The sequence below is a fragment of the Diplotaxodon limnothrissa genome, linkage group LG5 (genome assembly GCF_057381915.1).
Source record: "Diplotaxodon limnothrissa isolate DT_005_m linkage group LG5, D_limnothrissa_male_GT1.1, whole genome shotgun sequence".
Lineage (NCBI taxonomy): Eukaryota > Metazoa > Chordata > Actinopteri > Cichliformes > Cichlidae > Diplotaxodon > Diplotaxodon limnothrissa.
In genome coordinates this window covers 35,282,776-35,302,962 of record NC_140600.1, presented here as the reverse complement: position 1 = coordinate 35,302,962, position 20,187 = coordinate 35,282,776, and the positions used below count along the sequence as shown (strand labels likewise).

General features: G+C 40.0%; 1 protein-coding gene across 3 annotated transcripts in view; it reads left to right on the top strand.

The window, feature by feature from the left end:
- asic1b (acid-sensing (proton-gated) ion channel 1b) overlaps positions 1 to 19,710 on the top strand; it is a 203,334-nt gene extending 183,624 nt beyond the window's left edge. For all 3 annotated transcript variants that reach the window (XM_085354645.1, XM_085354643.1, XM_085354644.1), the window contains 8 exons: positions 1,055 to 1,182; positions 9,987 to 10,137; positions 11,157 to 11,213; positions 11,772 to 11,925; positions 17,573 to 17,664; positions 17,954 to 18,033; positions 18,817 to 18,918; positions 19,615 to 19,710. In XM_085354645.1, the coding sequence (XP_085210771.1) occupies positions 1,055 to 1,182; positions 9,987 to 10,137; positions 11,157 to 11,213; positions 11,772 to 11,925; positions 17,573 to 17,664; positions 17,954 to 18,033; positions 18,817 to 18,918; positions 19,615 to 19,710 (860 nt within the window). The remainder of the gene's footprint in view (positions 1 to 1,054; positions 1,183 to 9,986; positions 10,138 to 11,156; positions 11,214 to 11,771; positions 11,926 to 17,572; positions 17,665 to 17,953; positions 18,034 to 18,816; positions 18,919 to 19,614) is intronic.
- The last annotated feature ends 477 nt before the right edge of the window (positions 19,711 to 20,187 follow it).

Genomic DNA, 20,187 nt, shown 5'->3' with positions numbered 1-20,187 from the left:
AACAATAATGAAGCAACGTATAATACTCGCATTTTGTTCCATACTTTCACCCAATTGTTATTACTTCAGTTGTGTACTGAAGACAGATGTCCACTACTTAAAGTCCTCCTGTTTGCACTCATGCAAACAGGAGCTTGGGTATGACATATACATATATGCTGCTTTAAGCCTCAAGCATTCGTCTAGGCTGCAGCAGCAGCAGAAAATGGCTTTGTGTATCAGAAAAGAAATGTGTAACCGTTAAAGTCTGTGTCTCTATTTCGAAGCTCTCTTGCCAATTCAAGCCACATTTCAGAGCACTTTAATTGAAAATAGTGAGAAAGCCTAGCACTTAGACGATTATAGCAAGTGACAACTGGAAAGAAAAGGCGGCAGGAAACAGACATCCTACTTTATCCCCGAGCCGGCGCTCAAAGAAGCTAAACCTCTTGAATCCAACCTGCCATCGCCACGATAAGCAGGTCCAGGGTTCTGCAAAAGTATGTTTGCACAAGTATAGGTTTGAATCACCACCTCGCTGTGAGGTTTCCCTGATCTCAGTATCAAAGAGGCCCATCTGGTTCATTTAAAATCTATACAGCAGAGTGCTATAGCAAGACAAGCTGTCAGCTATATTGATTTTCGTTTTATCCTCATCATCAATTATTTATTAATTTTATGCATTCACTCTCGTATGCCCTTGTAGTGCATAAGACTCCTGCGGGGCGTGTATTGTTATCAGCTGGTCTATTTGGGAAGTCCACCTTCTTTATCCTGTCACTTCTCATTCCAATTATTAACTCCTAAAAGTCCACAATGCATTTGTCATCCATGGAAAATCATGGCAATTACGAATTAATAACTCCACTGGGATAGTTCTTTCCTGCTCAGCTGAGACTACAATTTTACGTTTCTCATTTTGTTTTAACTTTCAGCATCTTTTTTTTTTTACTCGTTAGCTGAGCTTTGTCTCCATCTGATTAGTAACAATTGCTGCTGGTTTGATCATGCAGGCCAGTCTGTGCATACAAATCATCATCCTCATTGTAAATGTCGTAATCTCTGTTATCAACAGATGAGACATCGTTTGAAGCAGGGATCAAAGTTCAGATCCACACCCAAGATGAGCCGCCGTTCATAGACCAGCTGGGCTTCGGAGTGGCGCCGGGGTTTCAGACGTTTGTCTCCTGTCAGGAACAACGGGTACGTCCTTGGAAAGATGGCACAAGTGGAACGCTGAAACTACAATAACACACTGTATCGCAGCGTGTTTTGTCAACAAGATGTTGGAGGATAATTTGTTGCAGTTATAAAGAGGCATTATCTGCGAAAAATAATCTGTTGCACTTTCAAAATGATGAAAACATTACTCTGCTTTTCAAATCCCTGAATAATTTAGAGTAGTAATTACTCCTACAGGAAAGGCTGCTAGTCTCCCTGCAAAGAGTACTTCTATGATTTAGAACTTCATTCATATAGCATGAAACATGGTGCCTTTATTACCCACAATGCAGCTTGAAGCTCTCATGATGAGATTCAGGTGCTTTCTACCAGAATGTGGCCTTGAGGCGGAAATGAGTAGCAGAGGACTGAGGTCACCTATTTCTAACAGCCTCAGACATATTTTATTGTCAAACTTCACTTTTCAGTCCTGACATAACGTAAGCAAATTTATGTTTTCACACGTTTTCCAGAAAACAATGCCCTTTCACACATACACTCCGTTCCATTCATCTGACAGGATCTTGACTTTTGAGCTTTTATGACTAAGTTAAAACGAAAATAAAATTTCAATTCAATAAAGGTTGCTGTGCCCTTATTATTAGGACTTTGTGACATTTTCATATCATTTTCAGCATGGCTTATATTTCAACTGCATAAAATTACAGTAGTATATTATGTCTGCATAGGTCTTTCCAGTGTCTTCTTGAGTTGCTCTGCTCACTGACAAATGCCCTAAATAGAAATAGCATGTGCGTAATAATAATTTATCTTAATGACTCTTTCTGCATTTTAGCTTTCTAATAAGCTTTACAATATTTTTACAATCTTTTTAATGTGTCTTCAGTAGTTCTACATCAGATGACAGATCTCTCTTGCAGCCTTTAAGCAAGAGATGCTGTCTCAGCGGCACAAACATACAGACACAGAGTGTGACAGGGAGAGAGACCCTGCTCCTAGTGGCAGTGGAAGAGGGAAGTAAATGTTCCAAAGTGTAGTTACTCATCACTAGAGTCAATGCTCACTGACACAGGTGCAAGAAATCTTTTGCAGTTATCAAAAATACCACACTCGTAATGTGTGACTCTCTCGTCACTGGCTTGGGTTTCTGCAAATGCAGCTATTAGAGCACCAACATTAAAACTAACCCATGTCACTTCAGCAGACTGATGGGAGCTGCAAGTCTTGCATATCACTGAAAAAAGGGCTTTAGATGTGTAAAATTGGGGTAATCAGTATTTATACAATTGCTTGGGCTTATGGTGCCTCCAAAGAGGAGGTGGTGTAAGTGTCTTAGTCAGCATGAAATCAACTTATCTAGTGTAATGGGATTTTGCATGCTGGCCCACATCATCAGTACTGTGTCTTTAGTCACTGAAGATGTTTAATGTCTTTCCACATCAGACATCCCTGCATTGCCCTGGTTACTCCTTTAGGGTTGATCAAGCCCTGGCCCACATCCCAGTAGCACTCGCACTTTACTGCTCACTCTCTTTGATTCAAAACCATCAGGAGGATCTTTCAGCAGCCTCTCAGGCACTGCTGATGGCTCTGCCCTTGTCTGCCTCGTCACTCGTGAGACTGATAGCTTTGCTGAACTTCCTGCTGACAGTCAGTCATTTGAAATTTAAGGTGTGAGTACGAACTGAATAGCTTGTACTCACACCTTAAATTTCAAATGAGGGAGGTTAAAATGAATGAATTTCAGACTCTGTGAACTGAAAACTTGCTAGTATTTAGATTGTTGGGAAGAACAGAAATTAAAACAGACACCAAGTTAGACTGCACACATGGCTCAGTGACTGAGGCATCCAGGGAAGTGGAAATGGCTCTGGTATTGCTCAAGGTTTTTGTCAGACCACAGGGATTTGAAATGACAAGACCCACAAGGTAAGCAATGCACTGTCAGCACTATGCTGTGCTGGAGGAAAACTGCTATTCTCTTTTTTAAATGTTTTTTAAGAACATTAAAAAACATTTCTGGGAATGTTTCAGATCAAAGTTTCCCACAAACTCATCAGCAAAGAATGCTTACTTTTTATTTTTCCATCATTAATATGGTGGAGTTTGAAATGCTGATTTGTTAGCCAGAAAGATCTGCCCTGAGCAGGCTGTTCAAGTCTGTGCACTTCTTGGAAGGCTTGGATTTTCCACGCAGTCCTAATAGTTACCCACACGGGGCCTTAACACATATTAAGGAACACAAACTTCCCCCAGCTTGTCGAAGTCGGTTTTGTTGAGTGAAATGAAGTGTATGTAGGTTATTCCTCTGAACTGTGAATAATTCTGTGAGTGCAATGGCAAGCATGCAGTCAGACAAATCACATAGTCTGGGCCCTAATATGGTTCAGAACCATGCAAAATAAATGGAGAGAGAAAGAAGCGGATTTGATCTCGGTCCTTCCACATCCACACTACTACTAAGTGCGTCCCAGTGTCGGCAGGCTGCAGCAGGATTTTGCATGCTGTGAACGTCGCGTCTGCAGGAGAGTGTCCTTCTTTGTTTTTCTCTATTTCCCCACTAGCTCCATTACTTTTTTCCTCGCCAACAGTCATTACAATTCCTTTAATACAATTCTCCTCTCTTTAATATGATTCTACAATCTCTCCATTCCCCCTTTCTCCCCTCTTTCAGTCTCTATTTATTTATCCCATTGTCTGGCAGGCTCAGTCTTCATTAATCTAATGCAGTTTGCTCCCATTCATTCATCTCCCTGTTTCAGCAGTCCTGTAGTGTAAAGCTGTTGGGGACTTTTCAGCCAGCCAAGCTGTCACTCACCGTGATCTGGCAACAGAATAATCTGCAATATCCTTCTACTTTACATGCAAAGTAAAAAAAATACAAAATAATTCTCCCAGCATTTCTCCATGCGCCTCCTTTTCTGTCCACAGTCACCCCTGCTTGATACCTCTTTCTCTCGTGATTTGTTTTCCACTTCGAGGTTTGCTCAGCACACGAAAATATCCTGAAATCTTTTACGCCAGATTTACTTTTGTCCACACTTACAGCAGCTTTTGCTGAGTTTAACCAAAGGGAAATAATGTTGCCACAGAGTGGTTTGAGAAGTCTGAAAAGAGCTTTTGAAAATGCAGGGAAATCAAAATAGCAGACCAATGTACATAAAAGACCCATTTTCAAGTTAAAGAACTCCTTTAAGGGATGTAATCCACGTGACTGTGAATAAATGCAGATACGCCCATTATCGATTATCACATTTTATTATGCTCTGATGGTTTTTAAGTTTAGCTTGACTTTGCGAAGTACCCTTGATGTTAAAATAATCAGAAGAATGATTATATTCTCCTGATTAGGTTAGGTTTTTGTTCGCGCTGTCTATTTTACTTGAGTGCACTGCACTGTATGTGACTACTTATGACTATTGTATGTGCATGCTGAACATCTCCTGGTGTTATTACAGGGAGTGCAGAATTATTAGGCAAGTTGTATTTTTGAGGAATAATTTTATTATTGAACAACAACCATGTTCTCAATGAACCCAAAAAACTCATTAATATCAAAGCTGAATGTTTTTGGAAGTAGTTTTTAGTTTGTTTTTAGTTTTAGCTATTTTAGGGGGATATCTGTGTGTGCAGGTGACTATTACTGTGCATAATTATTAGGCAACTTAACAAAAAACAAATATATACCCATTTCAATTATTTATTTTTACCAGTGAAACCAATATAACATCTCCACATTCACAAATATACATTTCTGACATTCAAAAACAAAACAAAAACAAATCAGCGACCAATATAGCCACCTTTCTTTGCAAGGACACTCAAAAGCCTGCCATCCATGGATTCTGTCAGTGTTTTGATCTGTTCACCATCAACATTGCGTGCAGCAGCAACCACAGCCTCCCAGACACTGTTCAGAGAGGTGTACTGTTTTCCCTCCTTGTAAATCTCACATTTGATGATGGACCACAGGTTCTCAATGGGGTTCAGATCAGGTGAACAAGGAGGCCATGTCATTAGTTTTTCTTCTTTTATACCCTTTCTTGCCAGCCACGCTGTGGAGTACTTGGACGCGTGTGATGGAGCATTGTCCTGCATGAAAATCATGTTTTTCTTGAAGGATGCAGACTTCTTCCTGTACCACTGCTTGAAGAAGGTGTCTTCCAGAAACTGGCAGTAGGACTGGGAGTTGAGCTTGACTCCATCCTCAACCCGAAAAGGCCCCACAAGCTCATCTTTGACGATACCAGCCCAAACCAGTACTCCACCTTGCTGGCGTCTGAGTGGGACTGGAGCTCTCTGCCCTTTACCAATCCAGCCACGGGCCCATCCATCTGGCCCATCAAGACTCACTCTCATTTCATCAGTCCATAAAACCTTAGAAAAACCAGTCTTGAGATATTTCTTGGCCCAGTCTTGACGTTTCAGCTTGTGTGTCTTGTTCAGTGGTGGTCGTCTTTCAGCCTTTCTTACCTCGGCCATGTCTCTGAATATTGCACACCTTGTGCTTTTGGGCACTCCAGTGATGTTGCAGCTCTGAAATATGGCCAAACTGGTGGCAAGTGGCATCTTGGCAGCTGCACGCTTGACTTTTCTCAGTTCATGGGCAGTTATTTTGCGCCTTGGTTTTTCCACACGCTTCTTGCGACCCTGTTGACTATTTTGAATGAAACGCTTGATTGTTCGATGATCACGCTTCAGAAGCTTTGCAATTTTGAGACTGCTGCATCCCTCTGCAAGATATCTCACTATTTTTGACTTTTCTGAGCCTGTCAAGTCCTTCTTTTGACCCATTTTGCCAAAGGAAAGGACGTTGCCTAATAATTATGCACACCTGATATAGGGTGTTGATGTCATTAGACCACACCCCTTCTCATTACAGAGATGCACATCACCTAATATGCTTAATTGGTAGTAGGCTTTCGAGCCTATACAGCTTGGAGTAAGACAACATGCATGAAGAGGATGATGTGGACAAAATACTCATTTGCCTAATAATTCTGCACTCCCTGTAGTAACCAACTCCAGTTTGTGATACCCGTGGCTGCCTCGTGCCCCCCCCACTACAGATTGTTAGCTGCTGGTCCCTAAATCACAACAGTGGCCTTTAATTTATTGCCATGTGAGCACTCAGTGATGCACTGATTGAACTGATGAGACAGAAACACATACTGCCTTCTTTTTCCTAGTTTCCTACCTCATTTAACGCATCACATTTTTCTCTTCTGTTAGTTAAGGCAGATGAAATGTAAATGAGTACGGCAAATGTTGTGATATAACATGCAAATTACAAAATGCATTCCTCCGGAGGGAATTTAGTAGTCTAAAGCTAACTCAAATGTGCACAGGATTCATTTATGCTTGGTTTTAAGTAATTTTTCATTTAACATTTCAATTATTATCTCAGTTATTTTTTGTAACTGAATTATTTCCGTTACTCCTGGGGAGCAGAGACCATGATTAGATCTTTTTTAGTCTATTTATTAGTCTCCTGAATATGTTGACCGACACGCTCTGCTGATCATTTTTCAGTTGTCTTCTACTTTCTATAGCCCTTTCAGACATTCACTCCTTTTCAGCAATCTGAAGACATCTGAAATTGTCAGCTTCATTTTAGAATGCACACCTTGGTCACTTTCCCACATAAGCCGTGGCAAAGCTCTTTCTAAGTCCAACAAGATTGGCGTATCAATTCAGCACAAGCCTGAATGCGTGCTCTATTGATATAGGCACACATAAGACTTTCACTATCCACCTCTTCCCTTTATCTCTATGAGTCGCTCAACTCACTACAAGGTATGATTGTTTTCTTTTTTTTGAAGAATGCCTGAAACTTTAGTGTCATAGAAAGATGAAGGTTTTTGTATGAGACACCTGCTTTCAGTCTCTGTCTCTCTTGCCTACCACCTTGCATACAAACATATAGGCTGTCTCTGCAAATAAGGCAGCAGCTCAGCATCAGGCGTTTTCAACCTTTCATCACCAGTCTCCTTAATTACACGGTTCATTTAAGAACATAAGAAATTGAGCGAAGTGGATAGTGAAAACAAACAAAAGGTCCGTAAACGTAACTAAGCGCAAAAGACCCAGTCCCAATGTCGTTAGTTCCCCCACTTTTACAAATCAGTTACACAGTTACAAATTAAAATGTTAGAAAAAAATAGTTATAAAAGTTATAAATTTAACTTTATGTTAAAGCCCATACCATAGTAAAAATAGACTCTGATATATGTCAGGCTTATAAAACTCGGCAATAATGTATGTAATGTAAGTTCTGACGAAATGTTAGCTGCGGCTTGAGTTGGTGTTTTGCTCCCAGCTGTTTATGAAAGTCTGCTTTTGAGTTTGTTTCATAACCGCAACAGACAGCGGCAACATCTATCAACTTCCAGTCAGCTGTCTAATCTCCAATTTTGACTAAAGCGTCTGTGCATGCGTTCCCCATATTTTTAGAAGATAGATCATTTTATTTATATAGCGCCAGTTCACCAGAGCAGTCACCTCAAGGCGCTTTATATCATAAGGCAAGCACCCTACATTATTAGAGAGAAAACTGCAACTATCAGCAAGTTATCTACCGCAGCTGGTTGAGTGGTGAGGGGACTGAGAAGAGGAAAAAAAGTCAAACTGCTTATACTATAAACTCTGCAGTTGCACCATGAAAGAAAAGCGCAAATATCAACTTCTGTTTATAACTGAGACAAAGTTTGTGTGAAGGATTGTGACAGGAATTTTTTCAACATTCATGTGATTATCTACTGAAAATTAGTGCCCAGCTGTAAGATAGTCAAAATATACTGCTACTTCTGCTGTATAGAATTTACAGTAGAAGTACAGAAGTAAGCATGTAAGAATGACATTCATGAGAAACAACCTCAGAGCATACTGAAAACACAGGAGTCTTGTGGCCACGGCAACGACATCTTTGTTCAACACCTACCCTGCCCCTGTTTACCAGATTTGCCTTGCTCTGTCTTCATCCACCTGCAGACAATGAAAATCATGCAGAAGCATAGCTACTACAGGACATGATAGGACTGCTACAGTGTGAAGTCTGTGCTGTACTCTTTCAGCACTGAAGATGTGTACAATGGGTACAGAGGTGTACAAGAACATGATCTTGAAGACAGATCTTCCAAATTTAAATCAAATAAAGTTTTGGCGTTTAGATGCCCATTAATATGAATACCCCATGTCTCCATAATTTTGTCCAGAAAGCCACATTTGGGGGATGGGTTGGTTTTGGTTTGGTGATATCTTATATTTTTTTGTTCAGTGCATGCAGGCATCTGCAAAATTTTATCATTGTGCTGTCTGTATATGCCTTTGGTTCCTTTTTCTCACAGTGGTTCCTTTGTTCACTGGGATAAGGAGAGTGTCATAGTTCATCTCTCCTTCAAGTTTACTCTTGCCTCCTCTTGCTCTTTGATGTCAGCCATTCCAATTATGTCCAATTTCATGAGTAAGCTCTCATGTTGTTGTGTAGTTGTGCTGGCAGCCCATTTTTGCCAAAGACAAATTTTCAACTTCCTCGACATGCTCGTTCCCCAAGCCCTGGTACATCATGATAAGTATGCACTTAACTACTTTAAACCCCCCTGTAGAGAAGACAACAGGACCTGTAGCTGGCAGATGCATGCAAACTGGCATGAAATTAGTTTCTAACATATGGTGTATTTGGAAGATTCGGTTGAAGCACTGAAAAACTAATAAGCAACTTTTATTAACCGTATTAACCGTTAATTTTATGGCAAACTAAATACCTCTGGGTTTGTGACTGTTATTTGCATAAATCCATCTATATTAATGCACCAAATTGGACTTAATAAAATTCTGATGTGCTCTTTTTTTTTACTTTTTCTGAAAACCTATATACAAGAAAATTACTTTAGTTTGATTATTGTGTTTACTCAGATAAATTTAATTTAATTAAAATATATGCATATCTGCAAAAAAGTATTTCAAATACAGATGTGTTTATGAATGCACCACATTCACTTCACTGTATAACAGTATGATCTGTGAGTGGCTTCTGCAGTTTTTAATTATTTAAAGATGTAAATACTTGTATACTAATACTATAGAATTACATATCCAGCACTGCTGTGCAGATGTTCAAAGAAATGCAAAGTCTAATAAGTCTGGTGACAGCGTCTCTCTTTGGGTTCCTCCACTGCACGAATCCACCGGATTGCATGTTTTACTGCACAGACTGCTGAGAGGCGACATAGCTAACATTTGTGGATTCAAATACTGGGCATATGGTATTTGGTTCTGCAGCAACGCTGCTTAGAGTGAAACTCTTACGACATATCAGCTCTACTAAACAGCTGATACTATTCAGTTCCTGCATGAAGAGTGGGCAGCACAATGAAAGCACAGAGGGAGACTAGGAATATGAGAAGCGTAGGATTAATGCTCCTACGCTCAATAACCACAACTCACATGTCCACGAATCTGGAGTAAGAACAAGATTCACATTCTGTTCCAAATGCAGTGTGTAAAGACCTTTCATATCGACAGAGTAACAAGTTTAGCATATTGAGAGAAAATATGGCATGAAAAACTGCATTGAGGATAAGCGTGCAATAACGTGCATATGATGAAATTGCAAATGACTGCGTAGTTGTTCTTTTTGTTTACTTTTTACTCTGTTGCCACTTCCATGAACATAAACTGTGAGTTTTATTATTTTTATAAAAAACAGGTCACATTCGCATTGTGAATTTTTTTTACTTCAAATATGGTCAAGGTATTGATAAGTCTCTGGGGATGTTCAGCAGATAGCAATCGCCATGTGTGACGTGTTTGTGCCTCTCTTTCAGCTGACATACCTGCCTCCACCATGGGGCGACTGCAAATCCACACCGATGGATTCTGACTTTTTCAGCAGTTACAGCATCACGGCCTGCAGGATCGACTGTGAAACACGATACTTGGTGGATAACTGTAACTGTAGGATGGTTCATATGCCCGGTAAGAACCAGAGGGGGCACCTTACTGCTTTCGCATTATTGTAGGGTCTTTACCTTACAATATAAAGCGACGTGAGGCAACTGTTGTTGTGATTTGGCACTTTATAAATAAAACTGAATTGAATTGAGTTGGATATCAATATATCTATATCTACTTATAAAGATGTGAAGTGCTCGAGAGTCTGTTATTCTAATCTCACAGGAAACACTTTCGTTTGATGCTGCAGTGACAAAAATGATTTTTGAGGAGCAAAACACTTTTTCCAGCAAACGCTGAAAATCAGATATTTTCACACTCCAGTGGATCGGAAAACTCAACTGTTTTCATTTTGTTTGCACAGTGATTACAGCTGGCATTTGCTGTCTACCGCCTACACTTAATCACTGTGTGGCATCTCTGATGGCAAATTGAAAAGGAGTTTGGCACTGAGGAAACATTTGCTTTTGGCCTCCATTAACCCTCACTTACCTGTCCAATTATTGTTAATGCCTCTCTTCAATCAGCGAGAGACCCGTGTTTGCATATAGACAGCCTGCCAATCTGCCTGTGTGATAATCAGGATTAGTCTCTATCTTATAGTGATTGTTCAGTTGATTACTGGAAGTCTAGAGCGAACCTCCCCATCTTCTTCAGCTATTCATCTTTCCGATCTCTGGACCAAAAAGCAGTGAATAATTGTAGCAGGGTAATAATGTCCTCTACAGCAATGACATTTCTTACCTTGTGTTGTCCTGACAAACTGACAAAGATGGATCAACTGCCAAAAAGAGAAGGATGGGGAAAGGGGTGACCGAAAGTGGTGATGAGAGTCAGCAAAAGTTAATGAAATCAATTACAAGATGAGCTGAAAATTTATGGCAAAAATCCAGGTGTGATAAGGGCAGCAGTAATTCTGAGACAACATTAATTATAAGTCTTGGACTCGTTGCCTTTTGTGCTTCCTCGAAACCCCCTTTTCCCTTGCTCGCCCCTTATTTTTGGTCAGACTGTGAACATTGTGTTCTTTTGCCTATCCTTAGGAAATGCCCCATACTGCACCCCGGAGCAGTACAAGGAGTGTGCAGATCCTGCCTTGGGTAAGGAGATAAACCAGCATGCTGCTTGCATGATGTGTATGTGTATGCACGTGTGTGTATGTGTGCATGTGCACTTTTCAGTGTGCATGTCCCACTGTTCAGAACTCCTGATCCGAGGTGATAACAGATAATAGTGTTCCTTCAGCCTGATAGTAGCCATTCTCAAAGAGTAAACCTCAAGCCTGCCACTGAGGCTCTCCTTTTCACACTCCCCTGTCTTTCCATCAACTGATACCTTTCAGTCCTTTCATGTCTGTTGCTTGTTTTCTTACTGACTTGCAATCTCTCGTGTCTCACATGTTGGCCTCTGGCTGTTACTGTCTCTCTGACTCTGTCTTGATGTGGCTTATATCTTTTGTATTTCTTATAAGGGTCTGTGGGGTTGCTCCTCGCGGCATCTTTTCACAACATTCCTGTGACACTTTTCATTCAACTCATATTTTGTTTGTCATCCTGGGATGGCGATAAATCTGTCTGTCCCCTTGTCTTCTCTCTTTAAATCTCTATCTCTGGCTTTCTTCTCTCTCTCTCGCTCTGTCTGACTACTTCATTTTTCAGACTTTCTTGTCGAGAAAGACAATGACTTTTGTGTGTGTGAGACGCCGTGCAACTTGACACGTTATGGTAAAGAGCTGTCCTTTGTCAAGATACCCAGCAAAGCATCGGCCAAGTACCTTGCCAAGAAATATAACAAAACTGAGCAGTACATAGCGTAAGTACATTTTTTAAAATCTTTTATATAACCAAAGGTGGGTTTGTGTTTGCAGAGCATTTTCACTTTTAATTCAGTGTTTCACATTTATGTTATTTGATGCAATCAATCTCTAAGAAGCTTCACATAAATGAAGCGATGAATTAAAGTTATCAGTGCCATTCATCTTGTCTTTTCAGTGTATTTTAGAAGCTAAACATTGTTATATTTTATTTTTAGCGCAGTTATAATGTCATTATCACTCATCATATAACACAGTGTGTTAAACTGTCATCATGCAGTGCATTCTGTAGACACAATTCATCAGCTCCTGTCATTTTCTCATTATCATGAATATTTTTTTATGTCTTGCAGCAAATAAGAGATGTATTTAGTTATAGATAGTACTTTACATTTCTAGTTATTTATTTTCTATTCTCTACTTAAACACTACAAAAATGTTGTAGCAGCAGTTATCAACTCACCCCCGAAAAAAATTAGAGAAGGGGCAGGTGGTAAGTGGCAGCTGCGTTAGCTTGGCCCCCCAAAAAACTCATGTCTGTTAAATGAATTATAAACAGGTGCCAATGGCATGCTCAATAATTCAGGTAGTTTACGTCAAATGTTAAGTTCCCATTAACTTACAGTTGACTCGAGCTCTTCCACTGAAAAGTGTTGTATGGGCTTTTGGTTGACACAGAAGTGTATTTGCCCTGAGTTTGAAGTTCCAAATGCACACACCTCCAGAAAGAAGCGTAGCAATGAAATGACTTTGATGGGGACGGCTGTTTCCACCAGATCAGGTGCTCGATTGGATTGGGATCTGGTGACTGTGGAGGCCATTTGAGTACAGTGAACTCACTGTCATGTTCAAAAAACAGTTTAGAATAATTTAACATTGCACATTATTCTGCTGGAAGCAGCCATCAGAAGATGCACACAATGTGCTGATAAAGGGTTGGACACGGTCAACTAATGATGCTCACTTGGCACTAATGGGCCCCGTGTGGCAAGAAAATACCCCACACACTGTTACATCACCAGCATCTTGAACCATTGATACGAGGCTCCGTATTCTCATGTTGTTCATTCTGATCCTAAGTGAGCTATTCTCAAGCAACATCCTTCCAAATCCTGTGTAAAGAAACATGTTCATGACTTTGTCTATGACAATTTGAGACTTCAAAACAATTGAAGGTTCAGTTTCCTGTTCTTACAGCAGTGGCACCCGCTGTGGGCCTCTGCTGCTGTAGCTCACCTCAAAGTTTGGTGTGTTCTCCATTCAGAGATGCTCTGCATACTTTGGTTGTGGCCCACACTGTTGCTGCATTTGCCTGCTGTTATTGGCTGACCGGTTAGCTATATTAATGGGCAGTTGAACAGGTGTACCTAATAAATTGGCTGTGTTCAGTAAGTGTATACTGTAATTTTACCCTGCAAAAATTGTTATCTTCTGTCCCAGACTTGGCAAAAGCCAGCATTAAAGATATTTCCCCTAATAGCAAAAATTGGACTCTTCCAAAGGGAGTAAAGTTTTACTGAAAGTACAGCTACTGGGTCATTATATAAAAAATGAAAATGTTGTGTAATGTATGTATGGTCGGAAGGGTAAGATGGCGCTGGCAAAAGGTCGGCAGCCTTAACCCAATTTCTTTCGGGGTCAATAAAGTTTTATTGAATTGAATTGAATTGAAAATGGATTTCATCTTCAGTTGACTTGTTGACTTGTTAGATTACACTGGAGTACTGTTTTACTTTTCATGAGCAGTACGGTTGTAGATTATAAATGTGCTGTTTGTGTTTGATGAGGATGGAAAAGCTCTGTGAAAACATTCAGGAGCCAAACTGAGTTTTTTTTCTTCATTTCTTTAAACATGTGAAACAAAATATATACCAAACGCAACTTGGTTGGAGTTCTGTGTTTTTTCACTTGTGCACTGGATTTTCCTTTCTGTCATCATTTAGCAATTCAGTACTGGCTGAAACATAGCTTGCTGTCCTGATTGTGAGGGATTAAGACAGATTAAGCCACTTCAGAATACAAGCACACTTACATCAGAAATGTATTCTAATTTTTGCCTCATAACTTTTGCACTGTCCACTTCCTGCTGTGACAAAACAAATTTCCCACGTGTGGGACTAATAAAGGTTATCTTATCTTATCTTATCTTATCTTATCTTAAATCTCTTGATAAAAGTTCATGCCACCGATATCAGTTACCCGTAAGGACAAGAAAACTGCCACTAAACAAGTTAAATGACCCACTCTCTTTTCTGTCTAACAGAACCGATGTGTTTCGGGTTGATTTTCTCTTTTACTTACTTCCTTAAAGGCTCCTCAGTGAGTGTAGTAACCCTTTCACTTTCTAAAACTTGGATTTTTTTTTCATCGAGGGGAGAAAATAGAGCAAGGAACTCACATTCAGAGCTTAACTTGATTAATCGACCAAGTATTGAGTGTTTCTTGGCCAAATGTACTGAAGAGATCAAAAGCAGTTCAAGGGAATGAGGAGAGGGTACAATAATAGTTGGATCTTTTATCTATCACTCCCGGCAGAGCGGTTGAAGGCAAGATAATTACACCATATGTAGCCAGACTGCTGTTAAAAACCTTTCACTTCTCCCTTCAGAAAGAAATTCCCTGTGGACACAAGTGAATCCATCGAGTTCATTTCTTTGACTGGCCAAATTTCCAAGTGGTGTCATACTGATGCACATTAGCTTTGTTTTGGTATTCCGGCTTCTTAGTCTCTGGTGATGTGAAACTGAAGTCCGTGACAGTGGACTGTCTGTCGTCTTTCTGTTGGGAACCACAAACAGAGAAAGAAAGGTAGACATGTAGCTTAATCCACTGTTTGACAGCAACTGTGATCAGATGTGTCTCAGGTTAACCCACTAAGCAGCAGGAACATGTGACAGCCAAGAGGCATCACTGAAACTTCAGCATGACAACCCATACTGACGGCCTACAGATCAGGAAAAAGTACCCAAGAATGTCAGTAACAATAACAAGATCGAAGATCAGTGACTGAAAACCTGCAGCATCTGTACCCCAGAGAATATATCAGGAGCTAAAGCAGTACCAGTGGTAAAAGTCGCTGATATAAAGTTTTAAAATAAAAAAATTTTAATAAATAATCTTATAATAAATAAATATGGCCTGTCAATCATTGCTGTTCATGTCTAAATTTGGAACATCGTGAAAGGTAGAAAAAATTGTCTTTTTAGGATCTGGGGAAAAACTGAATGTGTAGTAAATGTTCAAATTACACCTAGCCTAAAAATATTTGCATTTATGTTTTTGTTTTTTGTTTTTTTTTTTTAAATAACACTTTGACATTTTATTTGATTGTGATCAGATCCACATCTCTGGGACTCTGGGACTGTTTTTAGATTATAAAACATGTTTACATCATTTATATTCACTAACTGGCCCCTTTATTGGGCACATGTTGCTAACATCAGGTTGTGCATTCATTACCTTAGTTGTAATCAGTTGTTATTTGAGTCGCTGTTGCCTTCCTATCAGTTTGCTGGCCTCTCCTCAGCTTCATCATAATTACTTACTGAATTTGAATTACTGTTTCCTGCTAGCTCAAAGCAGTCTGGTCACTCCTGTGCCTCTTACATCCACAAGGCATTTTCACCCAGAGAACTGCCACTCACTGGATATTTTCTCTTTTGTGCAAGAAAATCCTTATAGATCAGCAGTTTCTGGAATACTCAAACCAGCTAATCTACTACCTAAAATCATGCCACGTTCAAAGTCACTTAAATCACCTTTCTGCCTCATTCTGGTGCTCAGTTTGAACGTTAGCAGGTCGTCTTCACCATGTGTACAAACCTCAATCCATTGAGTTGCTCACATGTGATTGTCTGATTAGTGTTAATGAGCAGTTGAACAGGTGTACCTAATGTAGTGAATATCTACATGTGTTGCATGGTGAGGTTATTTGTTGATTTTGGACAATCCAAATATTAATATTTTCACTGTGCAGTTATTGCAGGACAATTGATTTAGTATTGTTTCTACATGATACTGGGGGCTCGGTGATTTAGTGGTAAGTGCGCCGCCTCGTCTGGGAGGTCATCTGAGGAGTTGAGGACAATGTTACCGTTCCACCAAATTTTAGACATAATTGCACAAAAGTTAAAGTTAAAATTTAGAACAAATTAGGATTTACCAGAGCAGTCTGAACGGACAGAAGAAATGGATAAACTATTGAGGGAGGTGTGTTGTGTGCAGCTGAAACTGAAACATAAAGGTAAATAATTACATTTATTTAGTAAAAGTAATTAGTAAAAATTTGAAGTGGCTAAGTGTGAGTACTCGTGCTGCAGTGTCAATGTTACAGTGGTTTAGCCCAACCTCAGTGATGGTTGGCTGGCTGTCTGAAGGTTTAATTCACATTTCAGAAAGAGTTTTTATGTCAATCATAAATCAGATAATTTAAAAGCACAACCAAGCATTAAAATAATCTCACGGCCGTGGGCATGACATATCCAATTTGCCAATTCACATATCAAAATCTCATGGGTTACATCAGCCACCTTGACCATCCTCTTATAAAGGCCCACATAGTTTACTAGTTTCCAACGGGGGAACAGCAGATTACATCCACTCTACTGTAAAATGTTGGCAAGAGCTGACAGAAAGAACAGAGTTCCCACAGCTTCCAGAAGCTGATGGATGCTTTTGAAATTCATCCAGAGTCAAAAACCTGCTGGGCTGAAAAACTCCAACTCATTCATATTTAATAACATGATATTTTGTTTTACCTTCATTAAAATGATTTTTTGTGACATTTGTACTTTGACTTGAAGGCTGTGATTAATTTGAGTGAGCCAGGTCTAGGCTCGTTTTATTGCACATGCTGGCTTTCAGGGACACTTAATGGAACACAGCCATTGTTGATTTGTAATTATCAGTGTGCAGGTGAATAAACGCTGAGACCCACTGACCTCAAAGTGTTTGATGACTGTTTCTCATTGTGTGTACTGCTGATGGGCTTTAAAAAAAGAAGTCAGTGCAGTCAGAGTGACCTGAAGTATAAGATCTCAGGCAATTTTAAAATGTTCTCCACATTATCACCATGTTACCAGCTACAATTTGCATCGAGTCATTTAAAATGAGCCCTTGGCTTCAGCAGAGTTGATCTTAGGACTGGCAGCTTATCACTTGTCTTATAATGCAGGACTTGTATTTTAAGGTATAAAACTGAAAATCATGTACCAAAAAAGGAAAACTACAAAGTCAAGCTGTGGTTTTGATCCCAACCCCAGTGGGGTGTAAAGTCTGACTTCACCCAGAGAGAGGATATTTAAGAATTACAATAATAGTCTGTCTTGCCCTGGGCCTTTAAACTAATCCCCTTTCTTCTTCTTTATGCTGAAGTCCTGAGTTTTAGACTTTAACACAGTATGAAATCAAACAGCTACCATCATTTCCCTTGTATTCCTCAATGGGCAGACCCACATAGGGGAAATTAGTAAGTGGTGACAGGTTATTTGCTCAACTTAACGCATCTTCTCTGTTATCTGCAGGAAGTGGCAGACTCACCAATCACCTCCTCTGCCTGAAGACGCACTGATAGAAACGTGTTTGAAATGTAAACTGTTAGTTTTAAATATGTGAATTAAAACTGCCTGCTTCCCTTTCTGTTAACAGTGATAACATTCTGGTTTTGGATATCTACTTTGAAGCGCTGAACTACGAAACCATCGAACAAAAGAAAGCCTATGAATTGGCAGGCCTTCTGGGTAAGGAAATGGCTGTCAAGATAATGTGCAGTATGCAGCATGACAGTTGCTTTGTATCTAAAATGACAGTAGCGCAAGTGCTTGCATTTTTTATGAGGTGTTCAGGTCCCAGAAGAGACACAAAAGTGTCTCTTTAATCTTTTTAACTGCATATTTGCAAACGTCTATATTTGCTGTTACATTTCTCACCTTTTAGATGTAAAAAAAGACGCAAAGTGTGTGTGAAAGCTGACCTGTGTTTCGTGAATGTATTCAGGTACAAGTTTTGCTTCCTTATTTTTCTTTGCAGGTGATATTGGTGGTCAGATGGGTCTCTTCATTGGGGCCAGCATCCTCACCATTCTTGAACTCATTGACTATCTATATGAGGTAAAAAACGAATATCTATTGTGTTTTTATGGTCATCTGTGCTACTCCAGCAAAATAGAATGACTTGCTGGCAAAATTTCATTTTTCACACAGTGTTACCATGCGCACAAGGACGTGTTTTAGCGAGCATGACGAACCCTCTGTCCCTCACAACCCTGCAGCCCATTTCTGCATTTCTGCACGGCACTCACATCTTAGCAGTAGCAACGCTGAATACATTAACATTTTGAATGTATTATATTTTAGATTAGTCAGGATGTCTATGTCCACTCTCATTAGAGTAACTCTGTGCTCCACACTTCCTTCCTCCCTTCTCTTACAACTGAAGTACTAAGTGTTTTTATGTGTGTGTCTGTTAGTCCTTGATTAGAAATGTGTGTGAGAGAGAGAGAGATGGGCAGAGCAAAGCAGCTACTGCTCATGTGCAGGGTCACCGCGCAAGCATATTTATAGATACATAATATATATATCTTTCTACGTAGCACTCATAATTCTTATTCTCATGTATATATCTCATGTATATCTCATGCACATATCTTTCTTTCTACATAGCACTTTAATTCTTATTGTCTGCACTGAAGCACCGCAGCAATTTCCTAATGTTGTAAACCTCAACATCTGGCAATAAACCCATTCTGATTCTGATTCTGATAAAATAAATCACATTTCTATTCCAGTCAAGTATGTGGGTTTGAACTATGATGAACCAAAAACAGAACACTTGGATGCTCACCAGAATCAAGAAAGTACTTTTTGGTAACAGGTGTGCTCGTCTATTTTCAGGTGATCAAATACAAGGTGTGCCGGTGCATGAAGAAGAAACACAAAGGCCGCAAAAACAATGACCGGGGAGCTGTGCTGAGCCTGGATGATGTGAAACACCATGTCAGTAGTGTGCTGTTAAGTACTTTCACTGTGTCAGACGGCATTGCGTTGACAGGGGCACACTCTCTGCTTTGTCTTCACTGCTCTCAACTGGAGTCGAGATCAAGGAGGTGGTGGGGTGGTGGTAGGAAGACGAGCAAATGAGAGAGAAGAGATAGAGATGGAGGAAGTTTGGGTGGGGGGACTTGAGAGACACGGTAGAGAGTGAAAAAGTGATTGGGATGAGAGGGGGAGAAAATTGAGAGGGAGAAGTAGGAGAGCGGAAAGTGGCTGGAATTTAATCAAAGCTGGGGGACAGCACCAGCAGGGACAAGCCGGAATTAAAGCTTTGGAAGGTGTGACAGCTCACTTATTTCCAAGTGTAAATGAAGCCAGTTCACTTTAATTGTAAGTCAGACCTCAGACAGAGAAGGGAAAGATATTCTCCACAACTGATCTTCACTTTGTAGTCCTCTCCTTTTCTGTTCACCATTATTTTCAGCATTTTTCAAAGTATTCCTGAAGAATTTATTTCCTCACTCATCTCAGCCCGAATTGTTGCTCATGTCATGTTTTCCTGTGAAAGTGTTTATGAGCTTTTTATTTAGGTTTTCTTGCACATTTATGCTCCTTCGATCTCAATGCTATATCTTCTGCTGATCATTTCTCTTACCTGCCTTTTGACTGTCTGCCTCTCTCATCCCATTTCTCTCTCAGGCTCCTTGTGAGAACCTGCGTACACCATCAACGTATCCTGGCAATATGCTACCTCATCATCCAGGCCAGGGTAACTTTGAAGACTTCACTTGCTGAGCAGAACCCAGGTGAAAGTGCGTGTTATGCAACCAAAGCCACCATACAACGACAACTGTCCAACGCAGGGAGGGCGAGGAACTGATACTAATCTAACAGATGCACTTTTTACATGAAAACTGAGGAAAATGGACGAATCAATCGTGACAAAGAATTTGTCAGAGGAAGTCCTAAATGTTTAAAAAAAAAAAAAAAATCTGTAATTTTTCCGGAGAACATTTCATGCAGCACTCTTCTGTGTTTTTCCTCTGGATTACTGCCGAAAAGGATGCTCATGGAGAAACCTTGCCAACATGGACCTCTCTTTCAAAAGACAAAAAAATAAAGAAATAAATAAGGGAAAATGTACAGTTATCTCACCATAGACAGTAGATCAGAAAAAAGAGCCCCCATGCCTTTATATAGCACAGCAACACATGATGGTTTCACACAACACCGGCTTGCTAGTGTGACGAATATTCATACTGCTTACTCCAC